Below are 25098 nucleotides of genomic sequence, written 5' to 3'. Positions count from 1 at the left end.
AGGCATGTCAACAGACAGACGGCCCGGGTCCACGCCGAAGACCGGCGTGCCGGTCATGTCGAACGCGAACCTCGTGAACACGTCTTGCAGGTCGAACGGGGCCGCGGTGTCCGCCATGTGCGTCAGCAGCGGGAGGAGGCCCGTCTCGACCTTTTCGCGGCAGCACCGCGCCATGAGAGCGAGCCGCTCGTGATGTGCTGCACCCAGGCGCGCTGGCAGCGCCACGACTCGCCGTCGGCGTTGAAGAAGCTGTCGCCCATGACGTCGAAGAAGGACGCGAATTCCTCGCCCTTGCGGTAGTTGGCGAAGCTTGACACGAAGATGTGCCGCACGTTCGCCGGGTCGCACGTGCAGAAGAACCGCAGGCCGGAGACTGGTGGGCCGCGCGCCTCGAAGCTGCCGTCCGTGGCGGCGAGGATGGCGGCCGCGTAGTCGTCGAAGCGGTGGTGGTTGGCAACGAGGGAAGGGAGCATGCCAACCACTGGCCAGTCCGTGGGAAGTCGTGGGTTGCTACTTGTCTTCGAGCTCCTAAAAAATACGAGGTAGTAGTACAGGGGCAGAAGTAGCACGATGAACGGGACGAAGAGGTCCTGCAAGGATGAGAACGCCATTGCTTTCGTACGTCCAAGCTGCCGATTTGCTAGTGATATGCTTGTTGTGGACATGGAAATTAGCAGAGCTTAGAGGTTCGATTTATAGAGAAGCTCGTGCTCATCAATCATGGAGGTGTACGCATAAATCAATTATAATTGGGAGTTGGGACTATAGTCGCTTTTCCCTAAATGGATCAGTCGTGGGCATGCATTTCTCAGTGAGAAGTTAGGTATGTTTGGTTGTTTTGCTCATCCTTGCAAGAGGATAAGTAAGCATATTTGATTTTTTTTATTGGTTTGAATTTGAGTAAGGTGGATAAGGATTTCTTTATTTTTGAGTGAGAGCTAAATTGGCTCACCTCTTTAAGCAACTGTGGGTAAACAAATCAAACATACTCTAGGGAGATGTTATATAACATGTGCTTGTTTTTTTTAATTGTTTTCAGTCGACGAACCATGACCATCAGATATCTATTTGAAGGCTTGAGTCGTTTCTTCAATCTTCCGACAGACAAAGCAAGTCCAATGAACCCTCGATGAAGTCAACCTCGCGCTCCCTTGCCTCATTTGCCTGCCTCCTTGATTGTAGCAATTCTTCTTCGCTCTCGCCGCCAGTTTCGGCCTCTTCTGATGCGCCACTTCTGCCTCCTCAAGTAGAGCAAGCTTCTACAGACGCACTCAAGGGAAGCTTGGAGCCTACTACAACCATAACCTTTGGACCAATCGCTGATCCTTGGGTAGTGATAGAGGCTCACATAGCAGCTGCCAAGGCTTAATATATGGCGATCGACTATGCTGTTCATCAAAGAGCCCTCGAAGAGAAGGATAAAGAGCTAGCCATTCATCATGAGAGGATTAAAGGTTAGTTTTACCCGCAAATCACTAGTATGTGACTCAAGCATCGGGCAACTAATGATAATTTCCTTTGTTTACTTCCTCAGAACTCGAAGCTAACCAGAAGATCCAACTCCAAACTGTTGCTGAGTCAATAAAGGTCCACAGGAAGGATGCTGATCAGCAAGAAGAACTCATGGGTGTCTTGAAGAGAGCAGAAGCTAAGCGGGATGCAAAGGCCGATGCTCTTAAGAAGGTAGAAATTGATCGAGATGTCATGGCTACCAATCAGGACATTGCGGTTACAACGCTTCAAAAGCTGAGAGAACATACCATCGACCGCATGAACCAGTCGGCCTCCATAAGCGTTGGGACAATGCTTTGTATCCTCAAGTCCTACAACCCCAACCTTGACACATCAGTAGTGACAGAGGGGTTCAGGTGCTCAGCAGAGAAAGCAACAGACATTATTCAAAGTATCGAGTCTCAAACCCTTGCCTTCGTCGAGTCTTTAGCACTTAACCTGCCTGACAACGAGAGCGAGGGTAGCCCTTCTAACTGACTTGACTCGAAATATTTGAAACTTGTTCTGTGACTTGGGGATGCCTGTAAACATTACCGATATTTTGCCTGTCTAATATGCTATTGCCTGCTATTTTCTTATCGATGAAATAGAGTTAGCACAAGTAGATGTAAATATTGATTAGTAAATATTGTGACCATCATCGAGTTTAGTTGATCAAATATCTGTTAACATCTAAAAGCTAAACTAAACATATTGTTAAATGTATGGTTCTCGAGTAATCACTCAAGATTACCACAAGAAAATAAAGAAAGACTAGTACAAAACTAGAAAAGGAAAATAACTTGATGATTTTTGCAAACTTTTACCAACTTGGGTATTTAACCAACATAAGAATATGGACTCGATAGAGAGCGCATATACGATCGACTAGAACTTTAGAACCTTGTGGGCCGTTAGGCATGAGATGTCTGATAATCTTTTGTGTTGTTATGTCTTATGAGGTGTAGTTGTCCGTCATCGAGCCAACACACGTCTCTGTTGGTCTTATCCAATGTGGTCGAAGCATAGCCTGACAATTTTTTGCAAAAAATATCTATATGTAAGAAATATGGTATTGTTATGTAGCCTTCGAATCTCTGGTCGAGGAGAAGATTTCTTTATTGGAGAGTAAGAAAGAACATACTTGTTCCATCGAAAATGAGCAATGTAGCCCCCGGACTTTCTGCTCGATGATTGAACCAAATGGAGAATAAATCTGTAGCATCAAAAGTATATGATATAGCCTCTGACTCTCTATTTGATGTGATAATCAAGACAGAGATTTAAGCTGTAGCATCAGAGATATACTCGATGTGGCCCCAGACCCATTGCTCAATGATTGAATCGAGTGGAAAGTGAAGCATAAGCGCTCATATTATGAAATGTAGCCTTCGGCTCTTGGATTGACGTGATAATCAAAATAGAGAGTGAAGCAGAAGCATCAAAAATATATAATGTAGCCCTCGACTCTCTCTTTGATGCGATAATCAAAACAAAGAGTAGAGCATAAGAATCAACACATTACTTTTGACTATATGCTCGAAGGAGCCAGCCCTCGGTTACATAGCTGTAATTATGTCATAGTCATCGAGTGAATTTGAACTATTGGGTAGGTGAACATTAAAAATCCACTCTCGTTCATGCTCATTTTCACCGCAACTCCTGATTTGACATTTCATAATGACGCAGCCTCCCTCTGCGCCATAATGTTTCGACGATGTCTCAACTTTCACCCAACTCGTCAGCCTGTGAATGCCATGCGACCAAGGCATCCTAAAAAATGCTATCGGGTATTGACGGTCCTATTTCTATAGTATGACCTGTTCCCACGACTATAAATAGGGGGAATGCGAAGCTGTTTGTTCTTCATCCCCATCTCCTTCCATTTGTTCATGTGCATTGCTTGGTAGAGCTCATAGATCCTAATACCATGGCCTACATTCCACCATCGTCTCTCGAACAAAGCCAAGAAATCAAAGAAGAAATACCTTTCTCTCTAGAGCCTCTCGCCGCAGTTCCTCTGGGAACCATCATCATCTCCTCCGACAAGGAAAAGTCAAGTGAAGAGTCTGAGGGAGAAAGGGATGAAGATGGGTTTGAAGATTGTGGTGATCTTGACGAGATAATCAACCAGGTCACCGATGAGGTCTTCGGTGATGGAGCCCACGAGCCTTTGGTGGTGAAGAAAACACAGTCGCCATCTCCATCGACAATCGCCAGATCGCCTCTGCGTCTTGCGGAGGGTCCTTCGACATTGCCGGCGCCAATCAGCAGCTCCAGCGGGGACAGGGTCTTCACCTTTGCCACTCTCCCTGGTCCTTACATTGGTCAGCGGTCTGTCCCTGGGGCAATGAGTTGCTACCCCAAGGAGGAATAAAAGAGGTTCCTCGACTCATTCAACGGAAAATAGGTCAGTCCCTGTTTGCAAGAGCTAGACAGATCCATTCTGTCAACTTTGCACTAGCCATGCAGGTCAGAAGGAAAAGAAAAAAAATTGAAATCGAGTAGTTAATCGACTCAAATGCAATCGACCTACCTACCTTGATATGGTATGAGTTCTTGAGTACCTCGCTGTTTGGAGTAGATAGCCGTATTGATCCAGGTCGAGTGACTTCGACTACTATGTAGGGTTTTTTTCACTTAGGTGATAACTTATAGTGCTGAGGCTATTTCTGCACCTTTGAAAGGACAACGATGTCGCCTAGAGGAGGGGTGAATTGGTGTATCCTGAAAAATTTTACAAACTAAATGCAGCGGATTAGCAATATGCGGACAGTCTGCAGATTTTTTCGGAGTCTCCGCAAATGTGCAGACACTCTGGAGATTTCAAAAAAACTCAAGAGATGCCGATGCAATACAACATGGATGAAATCCATGAATTGCCCAGTACCAATGGATATATTCCAACCTATTTCACCAAGTACTTGTAGCTCAAAGTTCACAAGAAAGTAGATCGAGCAATACACACAAATATTGATCAAGAACTCAAAAACAAAGAAATAAGAGAGACGCGCAATTTGTTTCCAGAAGTTCAGACACCTTCTCTAGAGGTTCCTACGTCTGCATTGAGGGGCTCGATCACACTTGAACCAGGTCTCTCTCAACCCTTTTTCTCTCCAAGCTCGGTCACACTTAAGCTTGGCTTCCACTCTTGATTTCTTCCCTTGCGGAGGTGAATCGAAGCCTTCACAAACTTCCCGCAGCACACCACAACTTTGTGTGCTCTCCAGCGATGCCTAGCCACCTAGAGGATTGAATCCTCAAAAGTAACAAACACTCCGCGAATTTTTTGTCGATGAACTCGAGTGCTCAAGATGGGAGTTATGCTCACTTGCTCTCAATCTTCCTATCTCTCAACTCAACTCACATTTCTTCTCAAATCACTCACTAAATTGGAGCGAGAAAGAGTTATTTTGGCTCTAAAATGATTTTCTTTCGTGCCCCCAGCAGCAACAACAAAGGATGAGAGTGAGGAGGGTATAAATACCTAACCCCCAAAACTAGCTATGACAGCTGTGAAAATACAGACTCTCCATAAAAATACGGAGTTTCCACAAAAAATTACGGACCCTCCAGATTTTAACACAACAAGCCATAGTTTTTTTTTAAAAAAACTAGCCGTTAGACGTGGAATTTGTGGACCCTCCACAGAAATGCGGACTCTCCGCAAAAAGAAGTGTGGAGTCTCCATAGTTTAACAAAATAGCCTAGGTCACGGAAGAGAAAACGCCATAACTTTTGATCCCGAAGTCCGATTTCGACGATTTCGAACTCTATAAAAAGCTTATTAAGAGGACTACACATCCCAACTAAATTTATGATATTAAACCCATAGGATCAAACTAGGAACTATTCGAAATCTAATTCGAATACTTCCACACTTTCCGCACCGGGTTCCTAAAGCAAACTCTCACTTTGAGTTTGGTTAGAAACTCTTAAGCACTGAGACATAACAATTAGCTCTATGTTGCATCCTCTTAATAGTGTGGCATACCTATACTCAAATTCAAAGATAAAACTCATTAAATTCACATTTGAGCATTCAAATACATTCGAGTACCGCTTCCTTTTTTCAAACTTTGAGGGTTGCCAACTTTCATATAATCTTTACTCCATCTCTTCTTGATTCTTCATATGATTGATGCGAATCATTCATAGCTTCTCATGGCCCCACACGGTCTATTGGTACAAAGCCTTCATTCGCTCTTCACCACTGCTTTGGTCCTTCGGCGCTAAGCCATTTGCTTTCCCTTCACCACCGGATTGTCCATCGCAACCGAGTTTTGCTTGTCATTCACCGTCCTGCCATAGAAAACTATTTTATATCCGACATATTCAATAAATTGTAACACCCTAAATTTTTATTTTTTGCAATAGTTTCAAATTTTACTAGAATTAAATAGGAGTGTAATTTTGTTTATATAGAAAGAAATTAATTTCTAAATTTAAATTTGTCATAGGTTATATTTAAGTTTGATGTATTCATGATGCGGTAGTTGCAATGGGATTTATGCGTGAAAAATATTTGTAAAAGTTCGCTAGAAGGCGCTCGTTTAAAACTCTTTTGAAAATGGTTCGAAATATAAATAGAAAAGCCATTTTAATTTTGCAAAACCGACCCGATCTGTCTTCTCTCTCTCTAATCCGGCCCAAATCCCTTTTGCCCTCCCCTTATTTTCTTTTTGGGCCGCCTTCTCTCTCACCCAGTTGGGCCACGGCCCATTGTCCTTCCCCTCCCTTCTCTCAGGCCGAGCCTACCCCACTGAGCCGGCTCCCCCGCGCCCAAGCCACCCCCTCCTGCCCCTCTTTCTGCCAGCGGGCCCGCCTAGAGCCACCCGAGCCGCTCGCCCAACTCTCCTTCTTCCTCCTCTCACCCCATCAATCCCACCCCCAATTCCCACCGGCCATTCAAATCCAGCGCCTCCCTGAGCCGTTTCTTGCCGATTCAATGTTGTGCCCGCGATCCCCTCCCCTCCTTTACGCACTGCATGGAAACCGCTTGGGCCCTCTCCCCTTCTTTTCCCTTTCTTTACTCCGATTTTATGGAAGGTGAACGCCGGTTCAGAAATGGCTCTGGCCGTGTCGATCTCCCTCCCTGAGCCCCCTCCTCCCTATTTAAGCCCATCCCGAGCATTGTGCGCCCATTCTCCACCCCGTTCGGCCGCTATTGCCCTCTCTCCCTCGCTCTTGTGCCATCGTCGTGCCTTTCTTCACCGACGCCGGTAAAGAGCTCCGTTGCCGCTCATTTTTGCATCACAGGGTCGCCGGAGAGACTTTCGATCGCTTCTCGACATCGCCCAAGCCCGAGCTCCGCCGGTCGCACCTCTCCATCTCCCAGCCGTCTCGACTCCTCTCCGACGCCATTTTTGCTCGGGGTGAGATCACTATCACCTCCCCTCCATTTTTCGCCGCTCATCAGCGAATTCCGACCACCGATGCGTCATTCTGACCGCTTCTCTGGCTACCCACCACCGTGCCGAGCTTGTCGGTGCTTCTGGTCCATCATGGACCGGTGGACCGAGAGCTTTTCCCTTGGGTTCATATCCCGTAGACTTGGTCCACGTGTTTTCCAATAACAAAATAATTTCTTTCTTGCTTTATGACATCATAATCAAGATTTTCAGTATAAAATTTATTCAGTTTATTCTCTAAAATTAAGTAAAACTTGTAGAAAATCTCATATAACTTCAAAAGCTCATAACTTTTTGCTCACAGCTCCGATTTGAGCGATTTTTATGCTCAAATTCTCGTAGCGGCATGTAGAATATTTTTATTGGGTTTTTACCTAGTTTAAGTATTGTTTGGTATACTATTTTAGTAGTTTCCCTTGTATGCTTTTCCAGTATATCGATTAGGAGGTGATCAGTTTGTGAACTTGCAAGATCAAGTCTTTGAAGACTTCGAGCAACCCTTAGCTGAAGGTAAGTATCCTTGAATATCTTGCTCCTATTTTAGGGTATTTATTTAGTTGTTTATTTTTCATTGCATGCTTATCTAAATTGAAATCCCATATTAGTGTTTACTAGATTCTGTATGATTATCCTTGTCGTCGTTGATGAGTTTTGGGTTATGAATGGTAGATATGCTAGTCGTTGTCATGGTTAAAGTAAATATTAAACTTGACTAATATTTATGCAACAAGAACCGGGTATGTTAATATTTTGTAGCAATATGGTATAGGGATCCTGATAGGATGTTTGTGTAATGATGGTGCAGGAATGCACGTGTGCGAGTAATACACAGTTGGATTATGGTTGTTCCTGTGTGGGATCCTAAGGACCGGTTTTTGAATATATAACCAAGTTAAACCGCACAACCACGATGCTTATATGGGTATAACCTGGCAAAATATATAGTCACTCCTTCGGTTCTGTGGGCACCAATGGACGATCAAGTGGCATAAGAGGGGTTTTCTGCAGCGATGGAATCGTCTATTAGCTATGAAACCTCAGTGGGTGCCTACGGATCGGCGGGAGCTTTGTAAAGGCCTTGTAGTGAGACCCCGATTCTACACCTCGGAAGCGTGAAACAACATGGGAATCACGACTCATGGGGAAAGCTGTGCAAACTCTGCAGAGTATTAAACTGATCGATCAGCCGTTCTCATGGTCAAGAGCGGGTTTGGACTTCTTCTTGATTAGTTGGGATAAGGGTTTTGGTATGATTAGTCGGGTAGTCAGGTAATTCCTTCTTGATTAGTTGGGATAAGGGTTTTGGACTTCTGCTTGAATTACATGGTGAGTCTTGTTAGTGTTATCCTTCTTATTATAGTTGTGTTTTCACACTCAATAAATATGATACCTGTTGTTGGAGTTATAGGTTAAGGTTGCTTAGTGCAGTTGATCAGTGTCTAACATTTCATCGTCTTTAGCCTCATATCATGCTTTTCTACACTTGCGGGATACATTATGTACCCACACCCGTTGCTCCCTCTCTTGCATTCTTCTGTTGTTCAGAAGCCGTCAATGAAGCTACATCCTTTGATGAAAACAACTTCGACCTGGAGCTCTTGTTCTAGGATGGTGTGCCCCCGGTTGAGGCATGTGGATGATGGAAGACCCTCTAGCGCTGGAGTTTTCTTTTCCGCTGTGTTTTCTTTTAAGACCCTCGGATCTTTTTTAATAAGTTAATAATATTATTGTAATAATGGCACTGTGATGATATATTGATGATATAATACATAATAAAGAATATCCGAAGGTGATGATACACCGATGATGTAATGCATGATCAAAGAATGCAAGCTCATCCTTCACCATTCTTTGATCATCCTTCACACCTCTTTTATTCTATACGAAATTTTGTTACAAACTAGTCCACGTGGGATATATGATCAAAGAATGCTCAACTTCAGACATATTATTAAAGATTGATCAACTTTACGACATATAATCAATTTCCCCCTTGCACTTCACCTACATTATCAATTTTCTCTAGAGGGTATACCGTCGCCTCCACCATCGTCTTCTACAAAAATTGTCTCTATCGTGCTATCTTTACACAAGACACTATACGAGCATTGTTTTCATCCACTCATAAAATCGGTCACCATTCCGATCCTCCTTATAACACTGCTACAGACGGCTAAAACTCTGGACAATACAGTCCCCTCGTTCTTCCTAAAATTATATGATCATATTGTGAATTTCGTGTCTATAAATATTTTTTATGTTATATTTTGTGTATACAAATCTTTTTTATACTATATTTTTACTTCTTTATATTACTCTATGCTAAATTGATTTTACGAACTTGAAATACGTCTGCAGTTGCTAGGGGTACAAATCGGTGGTCTTTCCTGTCGATTTTTGCCCAGTCCTTGTTCTCCCTGCCCTGGACGACTAGCGGTACAAACTGCGAGATTGTGCAGACTCGAGGGTTCCCTATCCTCCCCACCCCCACCCCCCACCGCCGCAACATTTTATCGCATCTAATCGTCGGCGACCTCGCCGCCGCCGGCGGGACACATCAGACCAGGCCTTCTTCCATTCGAAGTCTTCTCTCGCGAAAGGTCCTCCCTCTTCCTTTACCTTTCCGCCCATTTACTGGTACTGGACCAGCGTGGAGTGGAATTCATCTGGCTTGGACGGATTGTTCTAAAAAGTTGATTTTGTTCTCAATTAAATCTAAAAAAAAATCTTTGTTCTTTCTCTCCGATCAGTTAATTGTAGCTTCTTGTGCTGTGTGGTGCCCTATTTGCGCCCCCCCCCCCCCCTCGAAACGAAGAGTGTGGTGCCCTACGCCCCAACTAATTCAATCCATCCATAGTTCGATTAGGTTCTTCTTCGGCACCAAGATGAATCTAGCCAAGTTGCGGGCACAGTTTATTTTCCAGAAAGTTTGGGCGGCCCCTGTTAACCGTGGGTTGCTGATTTTGAGATGAGCCTGTGCTTAGTTAGAGCAGAACATTGGAGAAGGTCTTTTGAATGCTATCTTACTTGATTCCAGCGCCATCTACTAAAATAAACTCGTCTTATCTTCAGCATTTCTCAGTCCAATACTAGAAAGGATTGGGCAGGAACACTGAGAACGTTGTTCTCCATGACTTCTTGGGCTCTGGAGGCAAACAATTAGCCAGGTTTCTCACACTTGATTAAAAAATGTATATCGCATTGCTTGGAACTAGCTGTTAATGGTTTTTATCAGGATTTTAATTTTAGGCATCCTCAAAGATGCACGCCTTTTTGTTATTTTTATTGACTGATGAAATTACATTTGCGTTAGCCAGTCTGAATTGACTCTCTGATGGAGTTACATTTGCCATTTGCTGTGACGCCTCCGATACGGTGAAAAGTATATTGCAACATTTTCACACCTCTGCTTGTATTCTTTGCAGGAAGCCACATGGTGTCGAATGCTATTATTACCAGTTGGACTCTGTGATGCTTGGTTAGATAACTTAGGATCTCATTGTTCTTGACGAAACTGCTGGCTCAAGGAGAATGATGAGTAGAAAAATACATGGTGAAAATGACTCTGAGAGAATCACTAGTGATGGGACAGCTGCCCGCACAAGACCTCTGAGCATTCAGGACATTATTTTGCAGCGTGAAAAGAAGGCTGTATCAGAAGCTAAGAAAACCAGGGAAGGGCTCCAAGACAATGATAAGGGTGCATCTAATCACTTGGAACAAGAAAGAGGATACAAAAGCAGAAAGGATCCCAAAGATATGCCTGTGGAGGCTTCCAAAAAGGAGAAGAGTAGAGATACAGCAAGGGAGGGCTCCAAGAAAGAAAAACCAAGACATATACCAAGGGAAAGTCCCAAAAAGGAGGACATGAGATATACACTAAAGGAGGTATCCAAGAAGGACAAGTCTAAAGATAGGCCAAAAGGTGGTTCCAAGATGGATGACCTGAAAGATACACCAAATGTTCCAGAGAAGGAAAACCTGAGAGATGCACCAAAGATCTCCAGGAAAGAGAGGCCCTCCATAAGAGATTTTGACCATTTAGTTGGCAAAGACAAAGGCATTCGCAATTCTCAGAAAGTTAGCTCAAGCATGAGTAGCAGGGCTGATGAAAGCAAAGATAGAAACCTTGCTGAGATCGGAGCAAGAAATGGTGATGCAGCGAGATCCAAACATCAAAAGGGACCTGTGAAAAAATGGAATGATGAAACTGCTGATAATGATAGAATCAAGGATGGAAGTGAGAAGCTTCGAAATGAGACTAAGAGAAAAGGCCGTAGCTTTGATAGTGAGAAGAGTTTAGAGGTTGGTCGCCCAATGTTGAAGAAGCATGATTCTGCACAGTTCCAAGATTCCAGATATTCTGATAGAAATGATGGAAGGAATGAATATGCAAAACCATACCGTGGAGAGCCAAGATTGAAAAGGAGAAGGTCTAGAAGCAGGGATCATGATCGAGAAAGACACGGCAGGTCTATCTCACCACCACCAAGGGAACAAAGGCATAGCTACCGTGGACATGGTTTTGTTAATTATCCTCCATACTACTCAATGGAGAAATCAAGGAGGAAGTATCCTGAAACTGACAAGCAAAGAACATCTGGGAGTGGTGGATACAGTAGTGGGTCTCACCAGAGACATGAAAGTTGGCTTGGTGGATACTCGCCAAGGAAAAGGAAAACAGCACTGCAAGCTGAGCAGGCAACTACAAAGACTCCTGACCCGGTCATTCAGTCCCCAGAAAAGAAATCAGCCACATGGGATCAACCTCCTGTCAAAGAAGACCAACCTAATTTCCTTACCACTTTGCAGCCAACTGTTGGCCAAATGGCTCCTTCTACTCCATTCAATTTTACTACATTAAAGAAGGACCCTGCAACTAAAGTCGAGACTATATTGGCAGGGAATAATCTGGTTGCAGATTCTATCCAGCTAACACAAGCAACCCGCCCACTCAGGAGGCTGCACATTGAAAATTTACCTGTTGCAGCAACAGAGGATAGGTTGATTGGCTATTTGAATGACTTGTTGTCTTCTGGCATTAAACATACCCAGCGGTCTAAACCATGCCTCAGTTGTACGGTGAGCGAACTACCACATCACCTCTTGTTCCTGCTTTGTCACATTTTCTTCCTAACATGTATTGATATCCTATTCTGCTTCGATGCAGATAAACAAGGACAAACGTCAGGCATTTGTTGAATTTCTTACACCAGAGGATGCTACAGCAGCTCTTTCTTTTGATGGAAGGTCTCTCAATGGATCTGCTTTGAAAATTCGACGCCCCAAAGACTATGTTGAAATGGCAGTAAGATTTCCATCCCTTTCCCATCACTGTTATTGCAGTTATATAGTATTTTGCTTGTTGTTTTCATCTGGATGACCCTCAATTAAATTTTGCTATTTGGTTCTTGCTGAAACAACCTCGCAGAATTTTCTCATTCTGTTTTGTGAACCTGACAATAACTCCACTTTATGGCAACTTGTTGAGACATATATGACAACTGTGGAGATTGGACTTGTATTGATTAGTCTTTTTTTTCTTTGAAAGAATACTTTCTAGTGAGCTGAATAAAATATTAGTGTAATCTTGATTATCAGTATGTTAGCATGCTGAATACCCCACTGTACCAATGCTGAATGCTCTAATTACGCTACCATCTGTAAGTGGCAATGTACTGTCTTATCATCTTTACCTCATTTTCAGGATACAAAAGAACCATTGTTGTTCGTCTCTGTAAAAATCTTTTAATTAAAATATTGAAACAGAACTGCCACCTAATTTAGATTGTGTAATTATTTTCTATGTATTGGATGACCTAGTCAGTTTGGAATTTATATTTTGATTTAGCTTTGAAGTAAGTCTTCCTGTGACTGATTATGTGTTACTTGACCTTGTTGGTATCAATTCTGTCTCGTTTTGTTTTTCGTTGCTGTATGGAAGTCTAACTGCTTGACTTAGGTTGTCATCAAGTTGCTAGATATCTCAAATTAATGTTAATTACTTTCTGGATATCTAATTGACCTCTACCTGTAGTACTTCAATATTTGATTTTTTTATATTTTGTTATGTGATGCTAAATGTTCCAATGATTGTAATATTAGTTATGTGTATTGAAGACGGTAACTAGGGATAATTAGATCGCCCCGCCTTGCGGTCTCTGATCTTTACTTTGTTTTTTTCGTGCTTGATCCTAATACACAACTATTGTCAACTATATATAGCCGGCCAACTAAAGAGTTCCAATCCTAATCCAACTAACTATTAAACTGAATCCAACTCTATATCCTGGCCGATTCTATCCTAAATTACCAAACTTATCAATCCTAAAATCTAACTATTCCAAAACCTAAAAGGAAACTAATTATTTTGAAACCTAAAAGGAAACTAATTCTTTTGAAACCTAAAAGGAAACTAATTCTTTCCTTCCCTAAGTACTTCTCTGCACCCATATAATTTCCCTCCTTGCCATCAAACAGCTCGTCCTCGAGCTATGGTGGTGGCCATGGTTGCACCCTATTGGAGCCCCATGCTGATGAAAGTCTGATGTTTTTGGAAGGTACTTTGTAGTTTTTTAACACGCTCACATTGTGAAGGATGGAGGCGATATCATCCTTGTTTCTCAGCATAGGCACCGTTGTAGCAACTAAGGGCAACTGAATTGAGAGAGTGAGACATTTGCCACCGGCAATGCAATTGACACTGAAGCAGAAGTAACATGTGGTTGTTTGATGATCAATGACGCCACAGATGGGAGCAGTGTTGCCTCCTGCTTTGCCTCTACCTCTATGCATGTGACGGCAGGAATTGGTAGCACTATGGTAGGTTTTGGATGTGTGGCCATGAGAGCAGATGGTAGTCCTTCAGCTGGCACTGGCGGAGGCAAAACGACTTGTGCTAATGTGATCGTTGGGGCAGGTGGTGGCAGCATGTCCACTGTATTGGTGCTGAAATTTTTGCCCATCTAAGTTGACGAGCCTTGATTGCTTCAACCTTCGTCAAAACTTTTTCCATCATCTTGCTGAGAAGCTCTATGGTGTAGGCGTTGTCACCCATGATGAGGGGTGCAACCGGCTGTTGATGATACAACAACGGCTAGCGAGTAGGTGGCGCCGACGGCTGTGGCGGCAACTGTGGCTTGGCAGGTCAGCAGGGGGGTGCGACACTGGACAATGGTGGCGGCGGTGGCTGGTGTGGTAGGACAGCAGCGGTGGGTGCACAGGATCGGTGGCGGCGTGGAACAAGGAAGCAACGACGTGGAAAACAGTGGCGGCGGCGAGGTGTTGACGCAGGAACAAGCGTAGAAACCTGGCTGGTGGAGCGGCAAGGGCTGTTGGGCTGGAGCGGCAGCAAGGGCTGAAAACAGAGCAGCGGCGGCGACAGGCACAGGAATAGGGTGGCGTGGAGATGCGGGATCGATGTCTCTAGATACCAAATATTGAAGGCGGTAACCGGGGATAACTGGATCGCCCCGCCTTACGGGCTATAATATTTACTTTGTTTATTTCTTGATTGATCCTAATACACAGCTATTGTCAACTATATATAGCTAGCCAACTAAAGAGTCACAATCCTAATCCAATTAACTATTAAACCGAATCCAACTCTATGTCCTAGCTGATTCTATCCTAAATTACCAAACCTATCAATCCTGAATCTAACTATTCCAAAACCTAAAAGGAAACTAATATTTTGAAACTTAAAAGGAAACTGATTCTTTCCTTCCCTAATTACTTCTCTGCGCCCATATCATGTGCCTCTGGTTTATACTTGGTTGAAAAGTGTGTATGGGATTTTTAAGCCTTTCAAACGTTTGATGTATATATGGAACTTATTTTGCAGCAAAAGAAACGTTCCTCTTTCGAAGTGAATATTTCCTCAGCAATAAAGATTGGCGGTAGTATTAGTTACCAGACCTTTCCTTAACTTTCCATGTTTTATAACTTCATGCTTTGTTGATGATCTTTAACGGCTGTGTGCCTGTGTGCTAACATTTCAAGCACCACCCTTGTAAAAAATGGCAAGATTTCTCCACTGATTCATTTTATCACTTGACATGTTTAGCCTCCTAATGGCCCAACGATGAAATCATAGCAAAATAACTTTATGAACTTTACTTTTACAAATTTATGTTCATTTAGTGATCATGTGTGCACTTTGAAATTTGCATATCTGGATAGAACACTACGCTCAACTATGCCATGTTTTGCTCATAACCTGATGCTCTAATCAGTTATTGCAAGTGAGAATCATGGAATTGGTTGGTTAGCAACTGGTATCTTCATTTCGGTTTTGCATGACGAACCTTGAAATATGCATACTCGGTTGTATCTTTGATGAGTGAAAAGTATTTTAGAGTAGTTGCATTCAGATTTATTCATGGTTCAAAAAGTGTTCTAGAGTTGCTGTTTTGGATTTATTCATGGCATATATTTGTATCATTCGACAAGTTCTTGTCTGACGGTCATATTGAAATCTCTCAAATAGGGTATTTTAATTGGGTGTGTCATAATTCACGTTCATCATGATGAAGCAAAGGAATTGTAAAGCAGGCTTCCTGGTGTAGGCCGATATTATGTGACTACTGCTACTTCCAGAATTCATTGGCTGATTACACTGCTGGCAGACAAGCAGAGTCCTTATGGTGCTCAGTTCATGGAAACATTAGGAAGACAGCTTGTACAGCATGGTTCAAGTAAATGTAATATTAGCAAAGATTTGACTATGATGATTGCTAAGCTCAATTATCCAGCCTTTGTTCCAAATATCTACAGCTGAGCGCGATTTGGCAGCAAGAGCTGTCAATTAAACTGTCAACTTCGAAGTTATTATGCATTTAGTTTACCAGATTTTGGCTTTACTGTTTCTCTTGTTTGTATTGCATTGCTAACATTTTCCTGTTCAGCTTATTTCATGGATATTGCCTTACATTTTAGTCCTTCTATTTTATCTCTGGGCACAAATTTGGTCTCCTTACTTTCAAACAGACAAGTTCCTTTACATATATAAGTAGATATGGTTAGTCGTTTCGCCCATAGCTGATAACGGAAGATACCTCACAAAGAAATACCATCGAGATGGAAGTAGTTAGGTGACTCTCCCACCTCAGGTCTAAGGAGGGGATCACTCTGGTGCAGCTTGGGCTGCATGGCTAGATGGCCTTGTTTGGGGATGTGGTTTGGGGTAAAGATGGTAATGAGCAAATGTGCTGTATCACTATACTAACATGACTACAACTGAACAATAGGAACATGCAAATGTACCACATCAGGTCTCCCTGTTAGGATTATGGGTTGAAGTCCATCTGTAGGACCAGGCTTCCATCTACACCTAATAGTAGTTCACAATGATTGTTTTTTATCAGCATTAACTGTCCATAGTATCTAGGATACCATTGTCCATTGTATCTAGAAACAGGGTTGATTTTTCTATATTATATTTTTAATTTAGGACATTGATTTTTTTAAGGATTTATATTTTAAATGTGAAGACATTAAATTTTTTGGATATTGTATTTTGAATGTTAAGACATACTTTTTTGTTCCATGCAGAATGTAGCTCATAAGAAGCCTGCTGAAGAGATTATTGTAATATCAGACGTTGTTGCAGATTCACCACACAAGGTAGCATGCAGAATTGTTTTCAGCTAGCTAGAATCCGAGCATTTATAGTTCAAGAAAGTGTCTTGGAAATTTTTTAATGTTCCTGACTTCCTGCCTGTAGTAGTTTGTCTTGGATAACATAGAATCAGCTCCCTTATGTATGGTTGTTCTGCGAGTTTAACTCAATTTAGGTAGAATTGGTTGTTGACATCTATGAAGTTACTCCATAGTCGTGCTTGAATTTCATTCAAACACTATTTTCATTTATGACAAGTAAGTCTTGTACATTCTGTCAAGCCATCTCTCTTTGTATCAACTGAGTTTTTTCTTATCCCGTTCGCTTAAATTATGTTATTTAATCACGTAACCAATATAAGGTTACTACAAGTGTAGTTCTTGTTAGGAGCAACACACACTTGGCACTTGTATCTAATATTTGCATGAGATATTTTCAGAATAGTTAAGCACAAGATTTGACTATTGGTTTTTTTTTGTTATAATGTTTATGTTTTCTGTTTCTCCTTTGAATTTTACAGATTTTCATAGCTGGGATTGCTGGAGTGATCTCATCTGAGATGGTAATATGGGAGGCCATCTGTATCTGTGTTTTATATATTGAGTATTGACTGTTGTTGATCTTGTTCTGCATGAGGCCATTAAAGCTTATGTTGCTGACAGTTACTGCATTTCCCTCTCTTTCAGCTAATGGAGATTGTTAGTGCATTTGGCCCATTGGCTGCGTACCGATTTCATTTTAACGAGGAGCTTGGTGGGCCCTGTGCATTTCTTGAGGTATGGAAGTGCTGTTGTGCCTAGGCTAGAGCATATGATCATCATAATTGCTTCTGATCAATTTGATATGGACAGTATGTTGATCACTCCATTACATCAAAGGCATGTGCTGGCCTCAATGGGATGAAGCTTGGTGGATGCGTACTAACTGTTGTCCATGTGTTTCCTAATCCTCCTGCAGAGGTACAACGATTTCCAGCCATTCATTTACCACCTGTACTTATTCGATTATTTTGAAATCATATGGTGTTCCAATTGAATTTTCAGGTTGACAACAAGGCTTCCCCGTTTTATGGCATTCCTGACAATGCCAAATCGCTTCTTGAAGAACCAACTAAGGTCCTGCAGCTAAAAGATGTGGTATGCTTTAGTTTTATCTCTTTTCACTTTGAGTTACTGGCTAAATTAACAACGCTCCCCAAATCAAAACAATTTATGGCCTAATTTTTTCCTCAGCATTGTGGGTTGTTTTTATAGCTCATGGGTTCAAATAAAATAATAATATATTCAATCCCACGGTTATTGTATGATCATGTTATTGGCAAAATGATACAGCAATCTTGAATCCTGACAATAATGTATGCCATTGTTTTAGTCATTGTACAAAAATATCAACCCAGTACTTGATTTTCACATTTCAAAGTTTGTAAAAAACCTGTGTAACATATGTAGTTTGACCGAGAAGAGTATATGCTACTTTCAAAATCTGAGCTGGAAGAAACATTGGAAGATGTACGCATGGAATGTGCAAGGTGCGTGTGGTTCTTTTACATTCCTTTCGTTTTACTGATTTTGGTGGATATCGGCTTACACTATGGACAAGATTCACAGGTTTGGAGGAGTCAAGTCCGTTAATGCAGTTGAGTATCCTATTGGTAATGACAACACTGGAGAGGGTAACATTGTTGAGCCTGAAGGCAGGTCAGACAAGATTGAGCCCACTGAATATGGTGACAATCAAAACAATACAGTGGTACCAAACCAGAGCCAGGATCAGAAGGACACACACCTTCCATCAAATGCAGCACAGTCTGAGAATCAAGCACCTGTAGAAGATTTGCACACAGACCTAGATGACACTCAGCCTAGAGCTGCTCTTCCCACATTGCAACATGCAGAATCTAATCAGATGGTTTCGGAAGCAACCACGGATGAGGATAACCATATGGAGGCAGCAGCAGCCACTACCATGATGGATGATGATGCAGTAGAAAACAGACATCCAGACCCAAGAACCTTAGAGACCTGTAGTCCTGCAAAGCCCGGAGATCAGACAGAGAAATCTGGAAAGGAGAGCGAGCAACAACGTGCTGATGATGTGAGTCAAGATCCTGTGGAAAAAGCACTCACTGTTGAGACAAGAGAGGACATTTTTGTCTTCGAACCAGGTTCTGTGCTTGTGGAGTTCATGCGTAAGGAGGCTGCATGTGTGGCCGCACATTCATTACATGGACGGCGTTTTGGCAACAGAACTGTCTCTGCTGGATATGCTCCACGTGATCTCTACTTGCAGAAATACCCAAGGTGATTCTGTGCTGAGACTCTGCTGTTCTGATGATAGTTCAGCCTTGCAATGTGCCTATAGTTACAGGATCTTTAGTTTTGAGCCTTTGGATGTATCGTTCGGTCAGGATAGTGTACTTTTAGCAGGAGATATAGTGAGATCTATTCCACAGTAGTTCCTTGAGCTGAAAACAATAGGATACGGGTGATCATTAACCATTCTTCTTAATTTGCCTGCTGTAGTCAAGGGGGGAAAGAATCGGAACCTTCCCTTGCAAATGTTGTTCACTTGACTATATACTTCCAAGTTCTGAGCTTTCACCTTCCTCAGTCGGAAAGGGGATATTCTTTTGCTGTATATGTTTTCTAATAAGTTATCTCTCCTGAACCTTGTTGTCCTGCAAGTTGGTTCTAGCGCCGTGATTTTGTTGGTTCTGAAACCCATGCACGAGCTACTCGGCCGGTTGGCTTCGTGCGCGTCTGGGCAGCTGCAGGCTGCAGCGTGCGGTGCCGTGCCCGCGGGCTGCCGTGCGCTCCTGCTAGACGCGAGCAGACACCATTCAGCCGTGCGTCGCGCCCGCGCCCGTGCCCGGTTGCAACCCTTGCAGTGAGTCTCCAAGGAAGGGAAGCGTAGCATGCATTTTTATCTTTTAGGGCTAGATATTCCCGCTACAATGAGCTTCTTTAGTGTCAAAATTTTCTTTCCTGGGACGCAGGAGTTTGCAAGCTATTACCTCCATGACATTGACACATACCGGCCATCATCTTCAATGCAGGTGTTTGCGATTGTTTTGCCCATTTGATCAAATTCAAACCAAAATGCAGTTAAAATGACAGAACAACATGACAAGTGTTAGAAACCAAAAAAATGTCCGCCCCTCGAAAATGTACTAATATTTCATCGATAGTTTTACAACATTGCTTTGAGCTCTCTCGAGATCAGAATTAACAAGGCTAATCCAGTACAGGGGTAAAATCAAAGAAGCAATTCTATGGTACATGTATCTGGAAAAGTATGGTATGTTATTTTACAGGTATAGCTCTATAAATAAAACAGATAGGCTATGGTACATGTATTTCTATTCTACACATTTTACATACCTACTTTCACCATCCACTAATCCTAGAAGTGGGAGTTGGGGAAGTAGGAAAAAATGTTGCAGGAGGAAAAAATCGAGAAACTTTCTGTGTTAATAGTTGGTTATACCATAGCCATATCCACGAAATATTTGATTGATTCATGGTTGATTTCGGTTTTGTGCCCTTCAAAAATATTGATGTCATTTGAAAGGTTCTGCTGGAGCAGTTTCTTCAAGAAGAGCAGCAGCCTGAAAACATTCAGCAGCTTCCACTGCTGAACTGCCACCTTCATCTTCGTAGAGTAAGCCAAGGTTGAACCATGCATCATGATTTGTTCTGTCTAGTCGTAGTGCATCAGTTAGGAAGCATCTTACAGCAGGTAAGGGCTTCTCACAAAGCTGTCGAAGAACAATAGCAGTTGATATCAAACTCGGTACATGTTTAGGTTCAAGGTCTAACGCCGTTGAGTATGCTCGTAGAGCTTCCTTCAGAAAACCTTTCACTTCATGTAGCTTTCCTGCATGTTAAACTTCTTCTTAATATTAAGAATGACGAGTTTTTGGGTAAACAAATATTATTTCCTCGTTAATGATAGAAGAAACTTTGCTAATAATGCAATGCTGATATTCGAGAATGGGATCCTCATAATAAATCGAACAAGCACCTGTAGCATGACAAGCCAATGGGGAATATAGACTGATAACCTTTATCTTTGATATGCAAAGTTCAGCATCCTTCCATTGCGACAATCTTAGGTACAGAAGGGCAAGATCATACCATGTCTTTACTTCCAAAGTTCTATCAGTCTTGGTGGCCTGAAAATTTGTGTCACAAGGCTATCAGAGGTTTTTACTTTTTCAAATAACTAACGAAATCATATTCTTCCTTGCTTTCAGAAACTATACGCTCAGCATGCATACTGAAATTCAATACGTAAAATGAATGCACATTATTCCAGCTGTCATGAGTCAGGATATGGTAAAAATATGTTTTCCAAATTTAGATTACAATATGCAAGCCAATTTGGTATACGGAATAAAAGAAAAAAATATTAAGCACATCAGGTATTTTCTGTTTTCGTACAGAAAAAATTTCCAAAAGTCGATTGATAAGAAAAGGTGTCAACCTGTAACACAGAAATCCCAGCACCGAAACTTTTCATCCTGAGATGGATCACAGCAAGAAGCTGGGTATATGTCTCAACTGCTTTCTTATATTGCCCCTGTGCAACCTGAATTTTGGCTTTGGTCTGTAATAGATCTCCTTGACACCAATTCCCAGCCTGATCTAATGCAGCATTCACAATACATTCAGCATCCTCAAACCGTTTTTGGGCGCTCATTATTCGAGCTATGAGGAGCCATGTCTTCAATTCTGATCCAGCCTCTAATTTCAACAGCTTCTTCGCATATAGAGCTGCTGTATATAATTTCCTCTGCTCAGCATATTCGAGGCTGAGATTGTACGTTATCCTAAAATCTCTGCCATGCGTCTTCTTTCTAGCATTAGCAAGCACCCCCAATGCTTCATGCTGCTGAGAAGCTCTCTCTGTATCAGTCGTAGCACATCTAGCTTGATTGGAGAGGGAAATGCCAAGCAAAAGGTTCGCGACAGCTTCCATTTGGTCGCAACCTCCATGTAGATTGGCAAGGGCTCTGCGAGCATACAAAGCACCTTCTTCAGCATGCACACTGTTCTCACCACAGATTTTTGAAGCCAGGAGAAGTTCTTTGAGACTATTTGAATCCTCTCCAGACTTCAATACCCTTCTAAGCAGATTCAGTGCAGTTAAATCATCTTCTGATGCTAGGTAGCACAATGCAGCATTGTACAACCACTCTCTATTGTCTAGAACACCAGGTGATAGTGCTTCAAACTGACAAGCTAGAGGTTTCAACTGCCCTGACACGGACAGTGCAAAACTTAGGTGATGCATCACAGTTGGGTCTCTCTCAATCCTCTTAAGATTGAACTTCATCAACAGAATCAATAAAAGAAGAATAGCTTCTTCCAAATTGTTCTGAGGTACAAATAAACCATCCAATTGACATCGAAGTTTAGGAGGGCAGGCTTCACTTCCACTGTGCAGGAGAAAAATAGCAAATTCCTTCTGTATTTTAGCAATGGTCATTGCATCAAGGTTCCAATTACTAACAAGAGCCCTCCTATATGAAGAGATAGCTTCAACAGGAAAGCCTCCTAATTTCCAAAGCTCAGGAAGCAACTCAACTGCTCTGCATATTGTTTCATTCAAGTTGCAGTCATTTCCAAAGTTAGACGGCAAACCTTGAGGCAATGCAGATTCCACAATGTCCAATAATGTACTGCACTCATGTGCAGCTTCTGCAAAACCAAATTGAGTTGAAGTTATGTTTGAAGTAGTCTTGCACAAATGAGCAAAAATTTGCATAATTGGCATCCATACAAAGTACAGAGAATTTGGGGCTCTACCTTTGAACTTTCCAAGATCACGAAGTGCTATAGCTTTGAGATACATAGTCTCCATTAGTATAGTAACAGCATGAAAGGGCATTACCGGAGAGCTGGAATGTGAACAGGGCTTTTTCTGCCCCACTTTTCTACCGATAGATATTTTCATCTCAGGAATTAGTGTAGATATCATGATCCCATCAAACACTCGAAGCGCTTCTTCAATATGCCCTCTTTGGTATTCTACCCTTCCAAGCAATGCCTTTGCTTCCTGAAATTTTTTCATCATCACACACTATGAACTTGAGAGAAAATCAGGCATGGAACATTCAACTTTTGATGGCTATCAAGCTTACAGTCGCGTCCAGTATGCTTCGTCATGATAAAATGTATGCAATAGAATGAAGCACCAACCTCATAGTTAAGGGAACCACTCCCCTGGAGGGACAATTCAGCGTCCTCAATATCAGCACTGTTGACATGCTGCTCAACCACAAAATTTGGAGATGAGTACCTGCTGTTCGGGCCATCCTTAATGATTTTTTTCTCTGATGAATGGACCACATCATCCATCCTGTTCAACTGATCCCCAGAGCAAAGGCATTGCATTGACATTCCACTGAAAATTTTACTAAATCTCTCCCTCTTTTTCCTACCCTCCATCCTGCCGCGTCATGTTCATACGTCTTTCCTGTTGCAGTTACCGAATATTGAATAATGTATCCAAATATGAGATATCTTATGATTTAACGACGACATCACATAGCTTGGTGCTATTTGAGCAATTATCCTACAGAAAGTACAGATATATACCCGATGCAATTAACTAAACACAGTTGGATAGCATGCTTCGAAGTATTAACCATGAGATCTACTAGCACAGCAACATATTGAAAGCAGTGACAATGAAGGATTCGGGGGACTTCATGATTGCATAAAGTCCTATACATCAGTAGCAAAAATAAGTGAAATTTTTTACAAAAGAAATGAAGAAATTTCGCTGGCGCCATATCAATTGAAGAAATTTGAATAAAATTTCTATAAGTTCGAGCGAATTAGGTAAAAGAATATTATTTGAGGAACTTGGAAAAAGAATATGAAAGTTATCCATTGAAAATTCCATCTAAACTCCAATAGTAATGAATGGAACGGCTCCTGTTCATGGTTTACAAGAGAAAAAGGCGAAAAGAATTTCCACCTCTAGCGCTAATTCTGCTGACCTAAATCCCCAAGAGAATGCATATTCGGGCGCTGCGGGGCTATCAATGTGGTAAAGAACAAAATTGAAAGCAAAGCCTTCACCACAGAGGTTAAAGGCTAAAGTTATCGATTGATTAATTAATGAACTCGCTCACCTTCACCGCAGAAGGAAGAACTCGATTTCCCACTGATTGACTCCCCCCAATTAACTGAATAGCTAATCAAAATCCAATCTTGCCCCCGCTTTGATCGCTCTGGGCACCAATCCGGCCCAAATTCGAATCAAACTGGTCGAATCGGGGGGCCAAAAGGATAGCTAGGATCATGGGGTTTCCGAGGAAGAGGCTGAAAGGGCGATTGGATTGAGGTGGGAGTTAGAAGGGGACAAGCGATCCCCGATCACTTCAAATTCCGGAGCCAAATCCAAGAAACGCGATGGAACAATCCGTACCAGCCACCCGCCAGAAACTGTTTATCTATTGGTTGAAGAATCGGGGGTGATCTTAATTTAAACAACTCCGAGGGGGGGGGGGGCGACGCGAAGAACGATAGTACTTTTTTTTTCATAACCAAATCAAAATCATTCCTTTAGACTGTGAAAGGTCCGGTGGCTTCCGTTAACCTTTAAAAAATCGGAGGGCTAACTGAGAAAACATACTGCTACTTTCTGCATCTCCAAGCATTTCGTACGTGGGTCCCAAGAGATCACGCCTGATTTTTATCTTTGATCAACGAAGGAGAAATTAAAAATTCAGAGAGCTTTGTTAACCGGACATCTGTGTTCAATATTTTTTGCCAAATCAGATATTCACGTATCCGTGTCGGATTTCGATATTCGTATCGAATTTCAAGTGGTATTTGACGTATTCTAATTTTTTTTACCGAATCGGACATCTTGACACGAGTCGGACTTCGACATCCACACCCATGTCACGGGCCGTTCCAGCACTGACCCACATGTCACAGAGTGTAGATCACTTCACAGCCCACTAAGGGCATGCATGTAGAGTGGTCTAGACGGCTATTGCCCATAAAATTTATCCATATCATTTATACAAGATATTGATAATAACTCATATAATATATTATCAATAAAAATAAGAATTATATGTAAGGCTCATATGTGCCCTCTTCGTCTCAAAATATAAAGCGTATTAGGATTTAGAAAAATCTTTTTAAAGTGTCTTTGATCATTAATTTATTTTACAATATATTATCAATTGCTACAATATATAAGGATCTATGAAATACGAATTTATTGATATAAATGTTGTATATTAAAATATGTGTATAATTTTACTAATTATTGATCAAAATTTACAAAGTTTGACTTTTAAATCCTAATACGCCCTATATTTAGGGACGGAGGGAGTAATGCAATAGACACTGGTAATTATTTATACAATATATTAGGATCTATGAAATATGAATATATTGATATAACTTTTGTATATTAAAACATACGTACAATTTTACTAATTGTTACTTAAAATTTACAAAGTTTGACTTTTTCAAATCCTAATATACCCTATATTTAGGGATAGAGGGAGTAATACAATAGGCACTAATAATCATTTATATTATAGTT

The 25098-nt window shown here is 41.8% G+C and overlaps 3 protein-coding genes across 3 annotated transcripts in view; 1 reads left to right on the top strand and 2 right to left on the bottom strand.

Annotated features, from left to right (window-relative positions):
- Nucleotides 1-645, bottom strand: part of LOC133910874 (noroxomaritidine synthase 1-like) — an 80326-nt gene extending 79681 nt beyond the window's left edge. Inside the window, 1 exon segment of the mRNA XM_062353113.1 lies at nucleotides 195-645. Coding sequence (XP_062209097.1) covers nucleotides 195-611 — 417 coding nt within the window. The 5' untranslated portion in view covers nucleotides 612-645.
- Nucleotides 646-9299: 8654 nt separating this feature from the next.
- LOC133911545 (splicing factor U2af large subunit B-like) lies at nucleotides 9300-19130 on the top strand. Its single transcript, XM_062353825.1, has 10 exons — nucleotides 9300-9502; nucleotides 10328-11984; nucleotides 12073-12210; nucleotides 16455-16526; nucleotides 17042-17083; nucleotides 17208-17297; nucleotides 17373-17480; nucleotides 17565-17657; nucleotides 17970-18049; nucleotides 18129-19130. Exons 2-10 carry the CDS (start codon nucleotides 10434-10436, stop codon nucleotides 18823-18825), a joined length of 2871 nt encoding a protein of 956 aa, XP_062209809.1. The 5' UTR covers nucleotides 9300-9502; nucleotides 10328-10433; the 3' UTR covers nucleotides 18826-19130.
- Nucleotides 19131-19669: 539 nt separating this feature from the next.
- Nucleotides 19670-24094, bottom strand: LOC133911544 (protein NPGR2-like). The gene is made up of 6 exons (XM_062353823.1): nucleotides 23666-24094; nucleotides 22725-23001; nucleotides 22332-22581; nucleotides 21007-22223; nucleotides 20545-20695; nucleotides 19670-20397 (listed from the first exon to the last, which is right to left on the bottom strand). The coding sequence occupies exons 2-6, from the start codon at nucleotides 22971-22973 to the stop codon at nucleotides 20081-20083; spliced, it is 2184 nt and encodes a 727-aa protein (XP_062209807.1). The 5' UTR covers nucleotides 22974-23001; nucleotides 23666-24094; the 3' UTR covers nucleotides 19670-20080.
- Nucleotides 24095-25098: the final 1004 nt, after the last annotated feature.

Source organism: Phragmites australis, chromosome 3 (assembly GCF_958298935.1).
Source record: "Phragmites australis chromosome 3, lpPhrAust1.1, whole genome shotgun sequence".
NCBI lineage: Eukaryota > Viridiplantae > Streptophyta > Magnoliopsida > Poales > Poaceae > Phragmites > Phragmites australis.
The sequence above is the reverse complement of the archived record's forward strand: the minus strand, read 5'-3'. Positions and strand labels throughout refer to the sequence as shown.

Bases quoted from the DNA above. Each gene is read 5' to 3' on its own strand.
- LOC133911545 (XM_062353825.1), top strand. From the start codon at position 10,434: ATGATGAGTAGAAAAATACATGGTGAAAATGACTCTGAGAGAATCACT. The intron at 12,211-16,454 runs GTAAGATTTCCA...TGTTCCATGCAG, and splicing joins AAGACTATGTTGAAATGGCA to AATGTAGCTCATAAGAAGCC. The intron at 17,658-17,969 runs GTATGCTTTAGT...TAACATATGTAG, and splicing joins TCCTGCAGCTAAAAGATGTG to TTTGACCGAGAAGAGTATAT.
- LOC133911544 (XM_062353823.1), bottom strand. From the start codon at position 22,973: ATGGAGGGTAGGAAAAAGAGGGAGAGATTTAGTAAAATTTTCAGTGGA. The intron at 20,696-21,006 runs GTTGACACCTTT...ACAAATTTTCAG, and splicing joins CTGGGATTTCTGTGTTACAG to GCCACCAAGACTGATAGAAC. The intron at 20,398-20,544 runs GTGCTTGTTCGA...TTTAACATGCAG, and splicing joins ATTGGCTTGTCATGCTACAG to GAAAGCTACATGAAGTGAAA.